This window comes from Marmota flaviventris, chromosome 8 (genome assembly GCF_047511675.1).
Source record: "Marmota flaviventris isolate mMarFla1 chromosome 8, mMarFla1.hap1, whole genome shotgun sequence".
NCBI lineage: Eukaryota > Metazoa > Chordata > Mammalia > Rodentia > Sciuridae > Marmota > Marmota flaviventris.
The window spans coordinates 107,783,368-107,803,932 of NC_092505.1; the positions used below are offsets into that span (position 1 = coordinate 107,783,368).

At 43.9% G+C, this 20,565-nt stretch overlaps 2 protein-coding genes across 5 annotated transcripts in view; one reads left to right on the top strand and one right to left on the bottom strand.

Moving 5' to 3' along the window:
- Nucleotides 1-20,565, top strand: part of Med12l (mediator complex subunit 12L) — a 263,138-nt gene that overhangs the window by 205,863 nt on the left and 36,710 nt on the right. For both annotated transcript variants that reach the window (XM_027934055.2, XM_027934056.2), the window contains 11 exons: nt 1,106-1,237; nt 6,201-6,428; nt 7,215-7,356; nt 9,027-9,147; nt 9,478-9,579; nt 10,255-10,368; nt 13,324-13,523; nt 17,392-17,580; nt 18,115-18,189; nt 18,296-18,486; nt 19,334-19,495. In XM_027934055.2, coding sequence (XP_027789856.2) covers nt 1,106-1,237; nt 6,201-6,428; nt 7,215-7,356; nt 9,027-9,147; nt 9,478-9,579; nt 10,255-10,368; nt 13,324-13,523; nt 17,392-17,580; nt 18,115-18,189; nt 18,296-18,486; nt 19,334-19,495 — 1,656 coding nt within the window. The remainder of the gene's footprint in view (nt 1-1,105; nt 1,238-6,200; nt 6,429-7,214; nt 7,357-9,026; nt 9,148-9,477; nt 9,580-10,254; nt 10,369-13,323; nt 13,524-17,391; nt 17,581-18,114; nt 18,190-18,295; nt 18,487-19,333; nt 19,496-20,565) is intronic.
- The window catches only part of P2ry12 (purinergic receptor P2Y12), a 42,282-nt gene that overhangs the window by 17,374 nt on the left and 4,343 nt on the right, over nt 1-20,565 (bottom strand). The window contains exon 1 of one of the 3 annotated variants that reach the window (XM_071615524.1): nt 16,459-16,487. The exons of the other annotated variants lie outside the window; for them this stretch is intronic. The gene's annotated coding sequence lies outside the window, so the exon portion shown is untranslated. Of the gene's footprint in view, nt 1-16,458; nt 16,488-20,565 lie in introns of those variants that run through there. 3 annotated transcript variants of the gene reach the window in all.

Below are 20,565 nucleotides of genomic sequence, written 5' to 3' on the forward strand. Positions count from 1 at the left end.
CACCCTGGCTAGCTGACCATTTCTCACCTGTTTGTTTCCTTTAGACACAGTAGAATTCTTGGCTTTAGGATGTATCAGGATCTCTTTTGTTTACGTAGTCAACCACAATTCCAGTCACTACTTTTAAAAATGATTGTGTGAGGTTTTCCTCTAATGGTCAGCTTCATTCTCTGCTGGCTGGCCCATCTCTCACTGTTCCTTGCCAGGGTTTGGGATGCTCTGGGCATTTCTTCAGGTAGTCCCGGGGTCTCCCTTGGCACTTGTACTCCTGCTGTCCATTGTGGCTTGGGCCCTGCAGATGCTTCTGCTTCCCCTGTCCCCTCAGCATGGAGAGGTCTAGTCTGGGGGGTCCAGGCTCTCCTCCCCTTCTGCTGTGCGCTGGCTGCCTGCCCTGCTGCAGGCCCTTCACCTTTCTGTGCCTGGGAGCCCCTTTTTATGGTGATGGTGGTGGGTGAGAGCACTGGTCCCATCACCTTGACTCCTGTGGTGTGGTGTCCTGGGGAGACCCACAGCAGAAGGCCTGGTGGAGGAGCCAGACTCCCACTATCGGGCCCAGTGAGTGCCCGGGCGAGTGCACCTGGGCGTGGGAGAAGCATAGACAGAGGCCTTTGCTCTGCCTGGCGGGTCACACAGAATTGTATGCGTGGCAGGGTGCTTATGACCCTAGTAGTCATAGAGGATGTCACTATGAAAAGAGGTAAACCGAGATCAATTTTTTTCCAGCTTGCCTCCCAACCTGCATTCCCCAGTGATGCCAGATCCAGCCCAGAAATGGAGGTCTCCCAGGGTTATTTCCTGGAGCTGCTGCCTTACAAAGGCTCAGGCCCATTTGTGACTCAATTCAATCAGCAGGTCCTCCCCTCCACCTTTCCACCATGTCCCTGTCAAAGGGCTCAGTGCTTCTTCAAGTACAGCTTGCGCACCATCTCTCGTTGTCTTTGTTTCTTGAAGTTGTATAGCATTTCTGTACCTCCTCAGAATACTGGCGTTCAGAGATTCAGTTTGCTGTGCTGGTCATCGAGTCGTATGTGGGCACCTCGTTCTTGAAGCCTTGGGTGAGGGTGCATTACTGTGTGGGCCTCATCTGCCTGTGTCTTGTCCTCAGGTTGTGCGGTGTGGTGAAGCACGTCGTGAACCCCTCAGAGTGCTCTTCCCCCGAAAGATGCATCTTAGCCTACCTCTACGACCTCTATGTGTCCTGTAGCCACCTCAGAAGCAAGTTTGGAGACCTCTTCAGGTGGGTAGAAGAAAGTCCAAGAGTAGCAATGGGATCACAGCTGTGTTTGTCCGTGACTCTACCAGTGTTAGTAACCTTTTTCATAATGAAAGGTGATCATGGTTATTTTTCTCCGGTGCTAATTTTGATAAACTCAAGATTTGATGAAACTGACTATTAAAAATACATAGTGGCAATGAAAGGTAGACCGTTAAACTATGAGTTGGTTTCCTCCCTCCCACCCCCAGATCGAAACGACTTTAGTCCATAACCATCTAACCTTGGCTAATTTTGTGTCTTCAACAATCAAAGGATTTTTTCTTTAAAAGTTTTTTTTTGTTGTTGTTCTTGCCGGGAATGGTGGCACAAGCCTGTAATCCCAGTGATTTGGGAGGCTTAGGCAGGAGGATCACAAGTTCAAAGCCGGCCTTAGCAAAAGCAAGGAGCTGAGCTACTTAGTGAGACCCTGTCTCTATATAAAATACAAAGTAGGGCTGGGGATATGGCTTAGCGGTCAAGTACCCCTGGGTTCAATCTCCAGTACCCACCCCCCAATTTTATTTTTATGTTCTCTATAACTTTTACAGATATAGTTTATTTAGGTAAGTCATATTGGAATGATGATAAATATTTAATAAATCTTTATATTTTAAATTTGAAATTCAATTTGAATCATGAATCTAGTAGGCGGTTAATGAAGCAGTATTTGGTGTTTTTCTGGGTTCATATTCCTCCTGGCATTGATATCCCCATTTTTTGACCTGGCTTTTTATGTTACTTTGGGTGGATTTAATACCCTCTGCACATCTTGAAGTTACAAATTGCTTTCATTTCTTGGTTAGGCATGGAAGGTTCTGTAACTCCATTTACTTCTCCACAATTTTTCCAAACAGTTTTTCATTTTTTTCCTCTCTTAAAAAATTTACTGTTTAGTACGTCCTATGACTTACTAAACAGTAAATTTCATGTGAATTAGGTTTTTATATAAAAAAATTACTAGTATTTTCATGAGTAGCATTAAATCAACATGCATCAAAAAATGCAAGACGACCTAATTTGTATTTTGCATTGTGTTTGTATTTAGGCTCAACTTAACTCATTTCTTGATATACAAGAAATATACCCTAGTTAATCATTAAGAAGATATTGTAAAATCTGCAGTTAACCTACTTGCTATCTTAGTCTTCATAAATTCTGCAATTGTTGGTTCATGAATGTTTTTTCTATCAATAAATCTCACTGCTTAAGGAATGCTTTATGTTAATGAGTCCAGGATATTTTATATGTAGAAAAGATTTTTTTATTTTCTCAACCCTTATCCAGAATTCCTATTAAATTACCTTCTGCTGTAGGTATCATCTCCTATTTCCAAGTAGTACTACGTCTGTTTAGCTCTGCAACTTTGAGATAAACCTGGGGGAAAGCATTTGAATTTCTCTTGCCTGGCCTCCCTGGGAGTGCTTTTGTGGGGCTGTTTTCTTGCTTGCTTCTGCACTTCCTCTGTGTCTCTACTTCCTTGACCACCTATTTCAGGTGGCATGTCCACCTCCCTCTCATTCCCTGGGTCTCAGCCTTGCTCAGGGGGCTCAGGTAGTCAGGTGCTAGGAAGTAACTTTAGATAATTCATTCTAGGAGAAAGTAATATCTGGCCAAAAGAAATTTGGAATCCTCAGGAAGAGCAAGGAAGAGGTGGTCTGCAGTTGTCTGTCCCTTCTGTGCCCTGTTTCATTTGGGTGAATCCTACGAGCCCTGCCTCCCCGGTACCTAGAGTCCACTACTCCTTGGTGCCCTCGTCACTGCTGCTCTGATCGTCCCTTGCAGGGCCCCATGCAGAGTCGCCCCAGCTGGCCTTCCTGCTTCACACCTTGACCATGTCCACTAGAGTCACCCGCTTAAAGCATGGTGTCTCTTGGGTTCCCAGTGCTGCCTCGCCTCCTGGCCTTCGCTGTGTGCAGTACCCTGCTCTTTCCTGCTCCCCTTCTCCTCTGTGTGCTCTGCTCTGACTGCCCGGCCCTCCCCCTGCTCCTTCCTCTGATGTGTAAGCTTGCATCCACCTTGGGCTTTCACACCTGCTCTTAACTTGCTCGTGGCACTCACTCATACACTCACCCCACACTTCCTCACCTCCGCCTCCCTGACCACCCTCTGCTCATTCTCAGCATCTTAGATGGACTCAAGATTTGATTAAACTGAATATTCAAGGGCATCGTGTATTGATTGTGGCCTGCTTCCAGGAGAGCAGAGGCCGCCTGCTTTGCTCACCACTATAGCTGTGCAGCTCCTAGGGGGCACAGCCAAGGCAACAGACATCAAAAAGTCATATTTAACAGTACTTACAAAAATACAAAAATGTTATACCTCGTAATGCATTAGATGGAGCAAGCCTTTGTAAATCATCTGAGTGAGTCTTAGGAAACCCCTTTCCACAGAGATGATGTAATCTTAGAACAATATTCTTCTGTTACTCTGTGTGGAGTTTTCAGTTTCAGTTTAGAGTTTTGTGAGCTTTCTCATTCATGCTGTGGTTCCTGCTAGCTCTTGTCTGATGGTGAACTTCCCCTGACCGCCCCCAAAGCTTATTTAACCACCAGTGCTCCCCCACTGCAGTGCAGGTAGGCAAGGTGAGTTCATTCAAGCGCTATGCCAGGAACAGGGACTTAGGGGACCCGCAGCGCAGTGTGGTGTTCCAAGGACCATTCCTTGGTAAGGGGCAGGTGCACTTTCTAACGATTCCATAAAGCAGCGGGGAGAGGTGTAGCTTTCTTGGGCTGTCTTTTGCTCCCCCTTTCTTTGTTTTGAGACAGATTCTCACTGTGTTGCCCAGGCTGGCTCTAAACTGTGGGCCCAAGTGACCCTCACATGGGGCTCTGCCTGGCTGGGCTGCTGGCACACACCACTGTGCCTGGCCTCTCGGGATCAGAGATCGATTTGTAGTTTGGAATTTGGTAAAAAAGGACCATCAGGCAGAGATTTCCATTAACATACTGATTAAACAATTGGATCATTTTGTCTGTGATATCATCCAAGCCACCTGTGAGAGGAATATTGTGGAACAGGGAATAAATTGAATGCCAGGGCCATCTATCGGGCACTGTGCTGGGCACACTGCTTGAGCACTCACAAGAACCAGGAAGTAGAAATGGCTTTCCCCAGGAACAAAGGAGTGTCCTGGCCTTAGTTAACAGTGAGCAAGCCTGGATCTGAACAGGCTCCGAGGCTGTACGCTGCTTCCCCAGCCCTCCAGGTCTTTCTGCTCCTTGTAGCTGCAGAAGGAAAGGTCTCAGCCATTGGCTTGGTTTCCTCTGTGCAGGCAGCAGAATGTGAGGATTGGCGTGGCCTAGCTGGTCGCCAGCATTTGATTCAAACACAGAAACCCATCTAGAAAGTCTGTACTAAAGAACACAGGAAGCCTCAACATGCAGGCTGAGAAGACCTCACCACTAGCCAGGTTCAGAGGGACCCTGCAGTCCACTTAGAGAAACCTGCCTCCTGGAAGGGGAGGGGTGGGGCTTATAAACCAGAAGCAGAGCAGAAGAGCTGGGATTCTAAAGACAGACTGGAGAAACTGGTAGAATTAAATGAAGAGTTGAATGAAAAAGAGGTAAAGCTTTAAAATTTGCAGAAGTCCCTTGTACTAAACACTCAAGGCTTTGGAAGGCAGAGGAAATGAGGGATATGGTCGAGGGGAAACAAGGGAGGGTCTGGTCTGGGTTTCATTTTTAGTGGGAACATGAATGTAGTAAGTGAGAGTGAATAAAGAGTAGTCAGGAAGAACAGGTGGGTAGAAGCACGGGGACCACAAAATGACTGTCATTTTCAAAATGCCACAATTCTCTTTTGCCAATTTATATCCCTCCATGATGGCCAACAAGTTTTTTACAGAAGTCCTTTGCAAAGAAAGAGAAAAAATATAGAGGATAGTAATTATTCGGTTTGTGATTTGATCCTCTTGGTGACACCTGGGTCTCCCTGGCATCATTTGGCACTGGAGTCATTTGGGAGCCCTTGTTAAACACACAGCTCAGAGTACCTATGTGAGACCTAGGAATCAGTATTTTAACCAAACAGCCCAGAAGTGGCTCTGAAGGACGAGGGCTGAGCTGAATGTTCTCGATTTCTGACAGCTGTTGGCACTGACAGTGCTTCAGGATAAAGCATCCACATGCCTTTGTATATTTGAGGTACTCATTCCTGGCTAATGTAGGTGCATAAAAAAGCTGTATATCACCTTAACCACGAATCAGTTTGCTGCCCAAACTTAATCTTAAGAGCAGCCTTTCTGTTGCTCTGGAGAGCTCTTGAGTAGAGCACTTGAATTTGCTCATGGATTTGCTATCTGCAGCAGATGGTCAGGAATGGCTGAGTTCATATGCAATGTGAGCTTTGAAACTGGAGCATCTCAGTGCTGGCTATGGAGTAAATCCATCCACATCCCTTGATGCTTCTGTTCTATCTTTGCTCAGATGTAGCTCATGAAAACCTCAAATATTTCGCACGATAAACCAGGGTCTTAAAAAAACTTTGCCGCTGTTGAGAAACACTTAGGGATGACGTGACCAGTTCTTTGCTCTTGTACAATTTCCCTGTTATCCAGAGCCCCCTGGCACATTGCAAGCTCCCTGAAGTCAGGAACATGCCTTTCCTTTCTCTGCTGTGCCACAGTCCCATAGTCACATGTCTGTCTTAGCATGCAAATTCCGAAGGCCACAGTGTCCCTAGAGGAGGAGGTCTTTGGCATGTGCCATCAGGACTACAACACCACATTATTCTGATGTGTAATTGAATCTATTTTTATTCTTAAGAATAGTTGCAAATGTTATTACTTGAGTTAGTTGTTGGAAGCCTTAGTAAGTTCTGTGATTTGTAGAGCTTGTAAACTGTAGAAAGTCATTTAAGATTAGTTATCAGCTTTCTTAAGTGAAATGGTTTTCCTATTATTCTAGTTTTTGTTTTTCCTTTTTAACTTCTCTTCTTGTAACCTCAGTAGTGCCTGTTCTAAAGTAAAGCAAACCATATATAATAATGTGATGCCTGCAAATTCCAACTTGCGATGGGATCCCGACTTCATGATGGATTTTATTGAGAATCCCTCAGCTCGAAGCATCAACTACTCAATGCTGGGCAAAGTCCTCAGTGACAACGCAGCCAATCGCTACAGCTTTGTCTGCAACACGCTTATGAATGTCTGCATGGGCCACCAGGATGCTGGCAGGTGAGCCGGGCTACCGGGAAGGCATCACTGACAATGACTTGGGTGACTTGGGACTTCTTTGAAACAAGTGTCTAGTAAATGTCTGGGCTCACACCTGCCTTTCATTTGCTACCCTGACTCTATCTTATTTTATTCATTATTTATTTACCTCTGTTCTGTTAAAAAATTTTCTTAACCTGAGAAATGCCTGCTTATGTCTTCTTGCTTGGGCATTGGATGTTTTAGGTACTGTCTATTAAGTTATAGTATACATTTTCAAAAAAAATGTATATAATAAAATACCTATATTTTGAAAACAACTATATTTGAACTTTTAAAAAGGAAAAATGTGATTTAATGAAAACAGAAGGGAGACCAGTAGCACAGTGGATGGGGTTGGGGAAGAGGAGAGAGGGAAAGCAGAGATACTGGCCAGAGGACTTGACAGGATCATGTTATGTGCATGTGGCAAAGATAGCATGATTAATCCCACTATTGTGCATAATTGCAACGCATAACGAAAATGTCAATTTATAGATCAGGTCTGTTCACAGAGCTAAAAATGTTCTAATTCACATGTGTACTGGTAATTGTTTGTCACTTAATAGTGTTGATTATTCAACAACGTTTGAAGTTGTTAACATATACCTTTGCTCGGGTTCCAGTGTATCTGACAGGTAGGTATTGGTTACATCCTTCTGTCTAAGAAGCAGAAGGCTTGTTGCTGGTAGTGAAATGTGCTCATGGCTATGCCACGCGTGGTCACCATCCTGCCGACTGCTCACTGCCCAACTCTTTCCTCCTTAGGATTAACGACATAGCCAATTTCTCCTCCGAGCTGACCGCCTGCTGCACTGTCCTCAGTTCAGAATGGCTGGGGGTTCTGAAGGCTCTCTGTTGTTCTTCCAATCACGTGTGGGGGTTTAATGATGTACTTTGCACTGTGGATGTAAGTTTTCTTTTTTGTTTAAAATTGTGTAATTCAAAATTTAGTTAGTGGGTAATCTGTTTTTTAAAAATTATTATGTACTTGACTCCGTTTTAACATTGTAAAATATTTTTTTCTTTCTCTGTCTGAAAGTAATAAGCCACAGTGTAGTTGCCAAGATTATTTAATACGCAAAAAATCAGAAATAAAATAGATAGCTTAATCTATAGCAGAAATGCCAGAAGTTTCCTGAAATTTCCATGTAGCTGATATGGATGATCACTTCAGAGCTGTTTGTTCTTCATTTTTTTAAATTTATTTTTTAGCTGTAGTTGGACACAATATCTTTATTTATTTGTTTTTATGTGGTGCTGAGGATTGAACCTAGGGCCTTGCATGTACTAGGCGAGCACTCTACCGCTGAACCACAACCCTAGCCCCTATTCTTCATTTTTATCACATGGCAGGGGACGTAACTGAAGCATTTCTCATTATGAAGAACCAATATGTAGGTTTCTAAGAGTATAGATTTTGTTATATTGCGCGGAAACGCCCAGGTATAGGTTCAGAGGATGCTCAGTCTTTCTTGGGGATCAAGTCTGGACACTGATGAATAGCTCCCCCTGCTCCCGATATATCACTGATTATCTCAACTAGCAGGTTACATACATGTGAATTCGTTAAACATCTGCCTCCGTTCTTTATCGTGCCTGCCTGCTGTATCCTGTTGGAGCAGAATTAGGGCTAGGGTCTCTTATGTTAAAGAACTCTATGTTTTAAAAGCTGCCTCTGGCTGAGGGCTTATTCCTAGTTTGCAGACTCTGCCAGGGTGGGCAGTCCTGTCTCTGCAGCTCAGTGTGCTTAGACTTTTATACACATTAACTCACGAGTGGTGGTCTGCTCTTCTAGCAGAAAGACACATTTTTATCTTGACTGTAGTTCCTTACTTAGTCTCTCGGTCTTTTTGTTGTTGTTGTTGTTGTTGTACTTTGCCTTCTGCTTTAATCCCTCATCTGTAAAAATGGATTTTATAATAGTATGAACCTCTTGGTGGTAGGCTATCAGAGGAGGTGTTTTGTAAATTGCTGGCCGTGGTCCCTGAATTATGGTGCCAGTTGTGAAGGCCGCTATTAGTCATTTTTCTCATTATCTTGTGCACGTGTTTCGTGGAGTCTGTAAAGTCAGAGATTTCACTATGAATTGATTTTCTTCCTCTTTTGCAATTTGGAGTTAGTTGGAAACTTTCAGAGTTTTCACAACCCATTTAGTCCCTTTGAGCATCTTTGTTAGTTGCCACATAAAGAGTCTCCAGAACACCGTCAGGCATGTCTTTCTGCTAAGGGGCCCTCCTATTTTCTGTTTTCTCTGACATCCTCTGGACTTACTCCGACTCACATTGGGGTGCATTCACACATCCCTTAGTGATTTCTTGATTGTATTTTTTGTCTTTTTTCAGTTGTGGGTTCATGAGCTATAGCCCAGTGTCCTCTTGTAGCTCTGGGGGGTGGGTAGACTCAAGGTTTGTCTTATAGAAACAGGCCTGGGGGGTAACAGTCTCACATGGCTGTTCCCTGTGGGTTCATGGTGGGACTGAGCTCCTGGGGGTGTTGCCTACATTCTCTTAGGTATTGATCTTTGATGTGGCTGAGAAGGGTGTCAGGTATTAAAACCTGTCAATGTTTTTCTTGAAGGTGAGTGACCTTTCATTCCATGATTCATTAGCTACTTTCATTGCTATTCTGATAGCACGACAGTGTTTCTCCCTGGAGGACGTCGTGCAGCACGTGGCTCTCCCCTCTCTCCTAGCGGCAGGTAAGGCAGCCTGGGGAGCTGTGCTGGCTGTGGGCTCGCTGCCTTGGAGGGGTGGGTCGGGCTGTTAGAGCACAGGGTGGGTGCAGTAGGAGATTCTAGCTGTATGTGTGCTGGGGGTGGCTAGAGGTGGCAGGGCAGCCCAGACCCCAGCACATTAGCCCTGGAGGCAGGGAATGGGAGGCTGTTGCTCTCCCCAACCTGCCTTAGGAACACTCCCATCTCAGAAGAGAGGGCTTACTTTTCTTGCTCTAAGGAGAGTTGATGTAGGTTAGAGCAGAAGACTTAACTTAGTAGGAAGCCTGAGGCCTGTCTTTCTGTCCTGCTTTCTAGCTTGTGGAGATGCAGACGCGGAGCCCGGGGCGAGGATGACCTGCCGACTGCTGCTTCATCTGTTCCGCGCGCCACAGGCCTGCTTCTTGCCTCAAGCCGCCGGTGAGCTGGCTGCAGCATGTCAGTGGACAGAGGCTGGAGCTCTAGGTTCTAAGTGACCGTGTGGGCTCTACGTTTTGTGATTTCCTTCCCGATTTTTGTGGGCTTGATCTGGGGGCAGTGAAGGAGTGAGAGGGTGCCACTAGGAGGGCTGGCAACACCTTCCATTTATGTAATATCAGGAAATATTGAGAAATCAAAACCGGGAGTTAACAGTCAATAAAAATACCTCTGCTCTTAGGCCAGGTCATCCTGGCGGGCAGTGCGGCCGGAAAACATACTATATATGTCAGTTCTGAGCCCCACCATCCCGACTTAAGGGGATGGTGACTCACTTATCCTTTTCCTAAGGTAAGCAATGATTCCTAGGGTATTAGTAAAGCCTCTTCTTAGATCCCTTCCATCCACATGTGGGCATGTCTGTGTGGGAATCCTGCTAATCTTTTTGCTACATCTCTCTGAGGAGCAAAAACATTGTTTTAACAATTAATAATTAAGAAAAGGTTAAGTAAGAATACTGGCAGTGTGTCTTAGTGAACCCCAGCCTCAGGTTAAGCAGGCCAGTGGCAATTAAGCGCCCACAGCCCAACAGTGAGAGGCCCTGCCGGCTGGGGGTGATTACGGAAGATCATTAATGACGGTGACGAGACTGTTCAAGGCTTGTTGTTGTTTTCACAGGCAAACCTTTCCCCGGAATAAGATCATCTTGCGATAGACACCTCTTAGCTGCTGCTCACAACAGCATTGAAGTGGGAGCGGTTTTTGCCGTATTGAAAGCCATCATGATGCTCGGTAAGACCTTCCTGGCTCTGCACTTCTTGGCTGATCACCAGATGTGGAGGCAAAACCATCTGTGTTCAGCTCAAAATCTAATTAATGTTGTTGAAAACCTGGTTTGTTTTGTTTGTTCTCCTGGAAAAAGAGAGCTGGCTTTCCCTGAGTCCATGGGCAATAGGGCTCTTAGAATTTCTGTCCCTCCTCTAGTGACCCTGGGGGTATTTAAATACACATACTATTGTTCTGTTTTAGTTGCTTGATGCTCCTTCTGATGTGACGTAGATTCTGAGACAGGGTTGCTTTGCCTTCAATTGTTGGCAGAAATACAACCCAAGGAAGGACAGGGATGACGTGGTGACATCCCCGAAGGCTTAGCTCTCAGCCAGGCTGTGTTCCAGGTGCAGAATACCAGGAAACCTGGAGCTTAGTCCGAGTGCTTCTGCTGAGTTGGAGACCCTGAACATTTTTTTCTGTCTGTTTTATTCATGAATCAGGTGATAATCACAATGATGTTTGTATTATTGATTAATCGGTATTCGCGGTCACAGTGATTTTTTTTTTCCATCTGATTCATAGTGTCCAAGACGTCCTTTATATCTTTTTTGTGTATGTGCTCCTGGAGTGACAGCACTGTCTTCTGCCCATCAAGTGTCGATGACATTTTCTTCTGTATGTCATAAGGAATGTGAATGGTTGGAAGACTTGAGTTCATAGTGCTTGATTCCAATTTTGAATACCCTCTTCTAGACTTGACTACATAATAGTTACCTCTTATGTTCTTAGTGAGCTCCCTTTGATCAAAACAGAATAACTGAATGATAGGAGCTGCTTTAGGTGGGTCTTAAAGGACACAAGTGAGGACAGAATTCTGTAATGCTTGACAAATGATGCCTGAGGATTCAAGGAACAATAACATTTTTCCATGAGGCCCTGGGTTCAATTGTTTGTACCACAGAAACAAAACAACAAAACCAGAGTTTTCACAAAATTACCTATTAAAAGTTCACTTGAAAAGAACATATGAATGTGTATTTTGTCTGTAATTGGGAATGCCCATGGATTCTGTAGCCAAAGTGAAGGGTAGAGCCAGCTATGGGCAGCAGCCTCTGCTCGAGCTGAGGAGGTCCTGGGGCAAGAGTGCCCACTTCCCTGCTCTGAGGGTGTCTCAAGGGAAGGGTGGCTCATGGGACCTACTGAACATACAAACCTAGGGACTAGATTTGTTACCCTGTTATTTCTAAGGCTCATTTGAGAAACCAGCAAGAACTAGGTTTTCACTAAATTAACTTTGGAAGCCTGAATCTGTAAGTGACCGAAGTTTTAATGGCAGAAACCAAGATGACTGCCATGTGGACACAGGCTCTTTGATTTATAGCACTGGTCTGATCCCAAGTAAAATCTGCCTACCTCTGAATATTCAAATAATATGGCAAATCCTCCAGGCCTGAAAGGTCAGGATACACCCAGTGAAGGTCAGCAGAGCCATGGCCTAACAGCCTCATGTACTCTATTGACCACACAGCTGCAAAAGATTCCAGCACCTCCTCCCAAGCCACCTCCCGCATTCCGGTCACTGATGTCACTGCCAGGTCCTCACCTGGGCCTGCAGTGGTGTGTGTCTTTGGATTGTTCCTGTAGAGGTTTTAGTGTCTCTGCCTCCCTGTGTTCTGACCAGCGTCGTCCCAGCTCCCTCCCCGTGGGTCTGCTGAGATGGGGGTGGGACCGTGGAACCTGCTGTGGTTCCTGTTTGAGGCTAGCTGTAGTGTGTCTTGGCACCTGAGCGTGGAGGATGCACTTTGCTACTTTAGAATTTGGTCTTTCAAGATCTTTGCTTCTGAGAATCTCTGTTGGATTAAGTAAACTCCCGTGGGTGAACAGTACTTTTTGTATTTGTGTGTTAATGGGGAATATGTGGTAATGTATTCCTCTCCTCCTCTTGAGAATTTGCAAGTAAATATTAATTAAGCCAGTTTGATTTTTCAGATTTTTTTGGTATATTTTCAGCAGAGTCAGAGCTTTTCTTGGTGGGCCTGTGGGTTTTAACAGGCCTTGGGCACTAACCCAGGCTGTTTGCCCACTAGTTTCAGGCAGCAAAGGCCCAATCCAGACTCATCCGTGGGTCCCAGGAAACAAGGCAGGCCCCTGTGGGTGGGCAGAAGCTAGGCCCTGCTATTGCTGGGCCATCCCTCCTGCCAGCCAAAGCACACCCGGCTTTTACAATGGCCAGGGTTTCGTGTCTCGTGGCTGGGGATTCCAGCTGCCGGATATGTTCTGTGTGGCCTTTTTCTCCCAGAACTTTGTGAGGAGGAAGCAGTTTCCTGGGGGTGTTGGCTGAGCCTGTCAGGGAGTATCAGGCAAGGGGGGTCTCGCTTGGCTGTCAGAGAGGAAGCCAGCAGACATGGGTGATGGAAAGCGTCTGCTTTCCAGGGCTGCCTTAGTATGCGTTGCCCTTTTCCATCCCCAGGGAAATATATCTCTTGTCCAGAAGTTGGTAGTAAGGTGGGCTAAGGCAAAACTTTTCTCTTGACCTATGGATAGAAAATAAGTCATTGTAAGAGAAGAAATGGAAAAGGGACATCTAGAAGGGTGAGTAACCCATTCTTTTTTTTTTTTTTTCCTTGTCTAATAAGTCAAATGAATTTGATGCATCAAATGTTGGTGAAATCAATGCTCTGTGATTATTAAGTGTGGTTCATGATGGTCTTTCTAAGTTTGGTGAAAGTATACTTAATTCTTTAAACAAAAGAAGGAGCAAGTTTCGGCCTGCTTTTTCTTTGTGTCTGATTCGTAGTCCTCGGGGTTCTTCATCCGTTTTCTTGATTCATTCTCTGGATTGCTGGCTGACTGGCTATGCAATGATAATGCTACTCACATATTTTAAATCCCCCCAAAGCTAGCCTCATTTGCTTCTCCAGTATGTGGTGGTATTTTGAACTTTCATGACTTCGCTTTTGTGATTCTGTTATTTAGGAGATGCCAAAATTGGCAATAACAGTGTCAGCTCCTTAAAGAACGATGACTTCACCATGAGGAGTTTGCGGCGGGAAGGGGCCTCGGAGGACGTCTGGCCTGCCTCTCATAGCTCGAAGCCCTGCGCGAAGAGCATCTCCATAGAAACGGCCAATTTAAGAGAATATGCTCGATACGTGCTGAGGACCATCTGCCAGCAGGTATTCCAGCAATTTAATTTGCCTTTTCCTTAAAATATGTCCTTTCTTTTGGAGAAAGGTGTTCATTATTGTAGGAAACCTGTACATAGGTGGGTTTTTATCCCCTACTAGCTTTATTTTGAAATAATTCCAAATTTGCTGCAAAGGTGCAAGAATAAAGTGATCCTTTATACCCTTTAGACAGAGTAGTCATTTACATTTGCCATATATGCTTTGTAAATCTATTTGTGTGTGTGAACATAGATACAGATATAGGTATTTTTTTTAAACCCTTTCAAGGTAGATGGCGTACTTTATTCTTCTTTATTTTTGAAGACTTCCGTCTTCATTTCATACCATAACCACAGCGTAGTTGCTAACATTTCAGAAGATTTAGTCTTGGTGTGGTACTATGCTGTCACTTGCTGGGCACATTCCTAGTTGGTCCTTATTGTGGTAGTGCTGGAACTGACTGGGTTTTCCTGTAGATTTGCTGCAGGCCACACAACCCTGCCTCAGGACTAGAAGCAGTGTCTGTCCTCCAGGTAGCCAGCTCTGAAGGCACACGGTGCCCTTGCCTGTCCAGTGGTGCTGGCCTTGGTTGGGTGGTCTTCCTTGTGTGGTCTGCGCTGCTCGCTCTGCATGGCAACCTTTGGGGAGTCCCTCGAGACGCTGCCGACCTCTGTTCCTCATTCCCCTCCCGCACACCTCAGAGCAGTCATCCTGATTCTTGTCCAAGCCTGCCTTCCCCAAGGTGCTTCCCACTCCCTCCCCTCCACAGTGTCAATGTATGTTCTGCTTAGGGAAGACCCTCCCCTCTTCCCTGTCTCCTTACTTATGATCCACATGAGTCATAAGGTCCTGTCCCAGGAAGGGAAGTTTAACACTCATATGGTTCCAGGGAGATTTAGTGGGACTCCTTTATCCTGGTGTTTGTCATTTTTGTTTGTTTTAAAGTATTTTCTTATTTTTGCTCCTTCTTTTACTTGCCCTGCCTCAGAATTACCTTGAGAATTAGGAGAGTGATACTTAGAAACAAGGTCTGGATGCTGAGTATACTCATTGCTATGGAGTACCCTTGCTCCTGGGTTCTCTTAGTGGAAAGAGCTAGGACAAAAGTGAATGCGCACGGTGTGTGACTATGAGTTCACATGATGCTCCCAGTTCCACGCCAACCTGCAAAGCTGTGCTTTACTTTGCAGCATTGCATATTATTATAGCCTTCTGCATAGTAAGAACCTTGGTTCCTTATAAAATCAATAAATTATTACTTACTTACAAAGTACACATAAAATAATTTCCAAATTGTTAGCATCTACCACTAGGCCTAACAAGCCTGCCAAGAGGAGTGGAAAGGTTTTTGCAGTTCACTTTTTACTTTTTACAGTAAATACTGTGATCTCACATTAGACAAAGGCACCAAGAGCATACATTGGAGAAAAGATAGCCTCTTCAACAAATGGTGCTGGGAAAACTGGAAATCCATATGCAACAAAATGAAATTAGACCCCTGTCTCTCACCCTGCATAAAACTTAACTCAAAGTGGATCAAAGACTTAGGCACTAGAATAGAGACCCAGTGCCTAATAGAAGAAATATTAGGCCCAGATCTCTACCATGTCAGCCAGGACCTGACTTTCTTAAAGTGCAAGAAGTTAAAATCAAGAATTAATAACTGGGATGGATTCAAACTAAAAAGCTTCTTCTCAGCAAAGGAAAAAATTAATAATGTAATGAGAGAGTCTATAGAATGGGAGAAAATCTTTACCACATGCACCTCAGAACACTGATCTCCAGGATATATAAAGAACTCAAAAACCCAACACCAACCCCCCTCCCCCCAAGTAACCCAATCATTAAATGGGCTAAGGAACTGAACAGACACTTCATAAAATACAAATGGCCAACAAATATATGAAAAAATGTTCAACATCTCTAGCAATTATAGAAATGCCACTTAAAATTACACTGAGATTCCACCTCACCCTAGTCAGAATGACAATTATCAAGAATACTTGCACCAATAAATGTTGGTGAGGATGTGGGGAAAAAGGTACATTCATAAATAAAGAATATGTAGTACATTTACACAATGGAATATTGCTCAGCCTTAAAGAAGAATGAAGTCATGGCATTTGCTGGCAAATGGATGAAGCCAGAGAATATCATGAGAAGTGAAACAAGCCAATCCCCCAAAACCAAAGGTGGAATGTTTTCTCTTATATGCAGATGCTAATTCCCAATAAGGGTATAGATTGCTAGGGAAGAATAGAGGTACTTTGGATTAGACAGAGGGGAGTGAAGAAAGGGGAGGGGATATTGGGGTGGGAAAGATAGTAGAATGAATCAGACATTATTAACCTATATACATATATGGTTACATGACAGGTGTAATTCTACATTGTATACAACTAGAAAAATAAGAATTAATACTCCATTTATGTATGATACGTAAAAATGCATTCTGCAGTCATACATATCTAATTAGAACAAATACAAAATTTTAAATTAAAAAAAAGACTAAAAAAAAATTACTTGGGCGTTCTCCCTTAGTATGAATACATTCCTAATTTGAAATCAAGTTGGGTTCATTTGTTTCTGTTTGCATTCAGTTTAGAGTCTTTTCCCTCAGCCTTATTATAGAATAACTACTTACAAAAGTTAAACTACACACAAGAGTATAATCAGAAATGTGTCCTTCCTCCCAAATCCCTTTCTCCTCCCTGCCCCAGCTCACCAGTTTTGTTATTTTCGGGTGTATCCTTGAAGTCCCTATATGTTTTGTATTTTGCTACAGAGGTCAAGTCATCAAGACCATGTTTTGTACTTTGTAGGTTTGTGGTCACCATGATAAAGTCCACTAAATAGTGACGTAGAGCTGAGGGGCACTTGTGCCTTGGTCCCCACTGTGAGTGCACCCTGTTATCACCAGAGGCATTTGCAATTGTTTTGATACCTGGATCTGACCAAAGCCAGCAGGCAGGCGAGTGCAGGAAGGGTGGTGGCTGGGCCTGCTGTGGACTTCTTGCAGTGGGTCCCAGAGGTCCAAGCCCATTGGGAGGCTCAGCCTGTCAGTGCTAGAAGCGAAAATTGATGGAATGAATGGATGAATGATTGATTTGATGCTTAGGAAAAAAAAATACTGATATCTGGGTACCAGCACCTGAGCTTGATTTCAGTGGTCTGTGGTCTGATGGGGTGTCTGGATGTGAAATCTTATAAACGCCACAGGCGACTTATTTAATGGATGGTTAGCATCGGGTCACTGGCATGGTGGTTTCAAAAGAGGCTTCATCTGAAACACATATAGGGTCAAATGAAACTTTTAACACTGATGATTTTTAAAACCATTTAGTACAAGAATTTGCACTTGAAAAAATGGTGAAGCAAAGCTGCTAAGAAATTTAACTGAGTAGCCACTCTCCAGAGGGCAATCAGCTCTAGGCATAGAGCTTCCTTAAGTTTTTGGCAGGCTCATTGACTCAGCAAAATTATAATAATAACTGTATGGCAAATAGATGTGCACAGTTATTTTTTATAATGGTAATATATTCATAGTATCATAAAGAGAAAAATTTCTAAATATCTTATCCTATGTTCTTACCAGTGGAAAACATATTCCAGTATTATCTTTTTCTTTTTTTTTTTTTTTTTTTTTTGCTCATCTGTTTCCAATTTTTTTCCTCATTTAGGTTCCACTTTGTATTTTTAAGAAATCAAAATGCCAGAAATTTTGTACCTAACACTTTTTGCAGATACATTTTTATGGGTTATTTTTTCATGAAGCTTCTCCTCGGTCTCACATGTCATTTTGCTCTGACTTAAGTGTATGTTACATAAACATGTGGAAAGCCAGTTGCTGTCCAACAAATGGCCTTCTTCCTTCCAGGAATGGGTAGGAGAACATTGCCTAAAAGAACCTGAAAGGTTGTGTACAGACAAAGAGCTGATACTGGACCCCGTGCTTTCCAACATGCAAGCACAGAAGCTCCTGCAGCTCATCTGCTACCCACACGGCCTCAAGGAGTGCGCGGAGGGTGACAACCTGCAGAGGCAGCACATCAAGCGCATCCTGCAGGTACCCTCAGCACGCCGTGCACTGCGAGAAGAGGGATCGGTTCTTCCCCTTTCATTGCTAATTCTTGATGCAGGTCAACTCTGGTTTTTATTCCCCCAGTTTTCTTTCCTGTAGAATGGCAACGAGTTAGTGCTAGGTAGGTGTAGATGCTGGGAATTGTATATAATCATCAGATAAATATTGGTATTTTAAGTCCGTGCTGTATTTACTTGAGAAATGATCTGCAGGGAGGGACAGGCTTAAATATGTTATTCAAGAATTAGTGAAATCATTTTGGAATGGGGTCAATTAGATAATTGGATATTGTGAGTCAAAATTTTAGTTTTATTCGTTTTTAGTTCCTAGCTGAGTCAGGAACATTATATTGATGCTATTTATCCTTTTGAATATATGTAACAGGATTGGATCCTTTTACCCATGTAAATACTTGTATTGTGTAAGATCACCCTGCTCTTTCCTGAGAGTGGGTGTCCTGCCAGGACTGATTGTGTGTTGACATGGGTTGCCTACTTTCAATCCTTCTGTTTTCCCCAGAATCTGGAGCAGTGGACATTGAGGCAGTCCTGGCTGGAACTTCAGCTAATGATCAAGCAGTGCCTGAAGGACCCTGTGAGTAGCTGTTACAAGCCTGGGTGGGAAGAGCTGCGGGGAGCAAAGTCGGGCTGCTGCCTGGGATAACCCAGCCGCATGCGTGGCCTCTCTCTGGCCACCCTAGGGCTCCGGGTCTGTGGCTGAAATGAACAACTTGCTGGACAACATTGCGAAGGCCACCATTGAGGTGTTCCAGCAGTCCGCCGACTTGAACAACAACTCCTCGCACTCTGGCATGGGCCTTTTCCACCCCAGTGGCAACGGGGGCGCTGATACCAGTAGCACGAGGCAAAATGGAATCAAGACCTTTCTCAGGTATTTCTGTGTAGTTGACTGGGCTGTCTTGAACTTTACACACGTAATGGGCAATTGCATTCGCATAACTCAGTTATTTTTTTTTTTTTTTCATTAAGCTGCAGAAAATGTGAAGAGAATAATGACTGCTAAGTGACAGTTACTGTTATTTAATAGGTTAAAGGGCAAAGCCAGGGCAGGAGATATCTTAGTGTGTTCACTATTTGGTTAAGTCGGGCCCAGACTCTTTGTAAGTACTGGTGTTATGAATGCACATGGACACCTGACCTTCATCCCCCGGGCTACTGTGTTCCTGGATATTCAGCATCTCAGAAACGCATTGGCCACCTCTAGTAACTGGCAGCTTTTCACAAGCCTCATGGTGATTTGAGTTCTGATTTAGATCCAGCAGGCATATGAAATCGCAAAGTAATCCTTGAATCATGAAAGGAAGATTTGTATCTCATCATTTTGATAAAAAATATAGCTGGTGAATCTTAAAATTAAAAAAAATTGTGATTAGTATGATTATACATAGCAACATTTCATGTTGTGAGCATGATCAAAGAGTGTTGTTTGTTGGACAAAAGGATTATCACTAATCATAGAGCCAGAATCAAAAAGAAAAATGCTAAAAGATAGCTCAGTTGACGGTATCCTCCCAGAAGCACCTTTCATTGCTCCCCTGGGTAACTGTGGGTGGCAAGTGTGACCAGGGGCCTGGTCTTCAGGAAAGATAGTGCAGAAATCAAAGGGAATTGGGGGTAGTGTGCTTCTGGTGCACCAGAGTTGTGCTCTGAAGTTTCTGTGGAACTGTGAGAGCAGAGACTCAGGCTTGCTCGGGTGTAACGCCTATTTCTGATTTTAGTTCCTCTGAACGCAGGGGCGTGTGGCTGGTGGCCCCCCTCATCGCCAGGCTGCCCACCTCTGTGCAGGGGCGGGTGTTGAAGGCTGCTGGGGAAGAGCTGGAGAAGGGGCAGCACTTGGGTTCTTCTTCCAAAAAGGAGCGTGATAGACAGAAACAGAAAAGGTAGGCTCCTGGGGTGTCTCTGGGGGAGTTTGAAGGACAGCTGAGGAATTCTAGTACGCTCTACCTGACGGTTCTTACACCCAACGCCCACTGAAACTTAGTTTTTAAATGGAATGAAAAATCTTCTTCTAGGAAAGTCCCTGTTCCTAAAACGTTCCAGGTTGTGAGATTTGCCACACTCATTCTCAACTTCACTTGTGCATCCAGATCCCTGCTGGCCTCTGAACTTGTCCACTCCAAGGCCCACATCTGATCCATGAATGGGATCTATAGAGCCGCCTGCATTCTGGATTTTATTTTTAATTATTTCTAACTTTCTTATTAATTAGGTACTCATGTTTAAAATACATAGAGCTTCAAAGTGTGGAATATGATATGTCAAGAAATTTGTAATGTTTTGAACAACCAACAATAAAAAATTAAAAAAATAAAATAAAATACACAGAGCTACTTTGTAATTATTGGCATGCTGAACCTTGAAGTACTTACCAATATTTCTGACATTTAGGGCTCTTGTGCTAGATTAGATATTAAAACTTCTAAGCCATAAACTAATTTTTTGATCACTGTTATTGATCACTAAAACCCCAACAATGTGACTCAGCATTCCGATAAAAAGGAAAAAACGATTCCTTGTATTTCGTAAACATTCCAGACATCCACATCCTTATCTCGTGGTTGGCAGTACTGTCAGTGGCTGCCCTTCCTGACCTCTCAAATTGCATTTGCTGGTGCCATTCATGTCTATACTGCCTCACTTCCCTCTCACTGGGCAGACAGGTGGTATTCCCGGGTTGAAAGTGTCCTATTCTGCCCCTGTGAGATGAAGCTTAATATTTTATCTTCGATTTTGTTTTCCAATGGAGCATGGATTCATCCTTGTTCTCTAATTGCAGATACTCTATTAAAAAAACAATTTAAAATAGAATTTTTGCCAAATGCCTTGATGCCCCACTACCCATGGCTTTAGGCTGGTGGTACCCCTAGGTCACTAGCAAGAACCCCATTTTTGGAATCCTCAGATCTTGCAGCTGATCCTAACTGTACCAACACCCTGCTGTTTGGTCTTG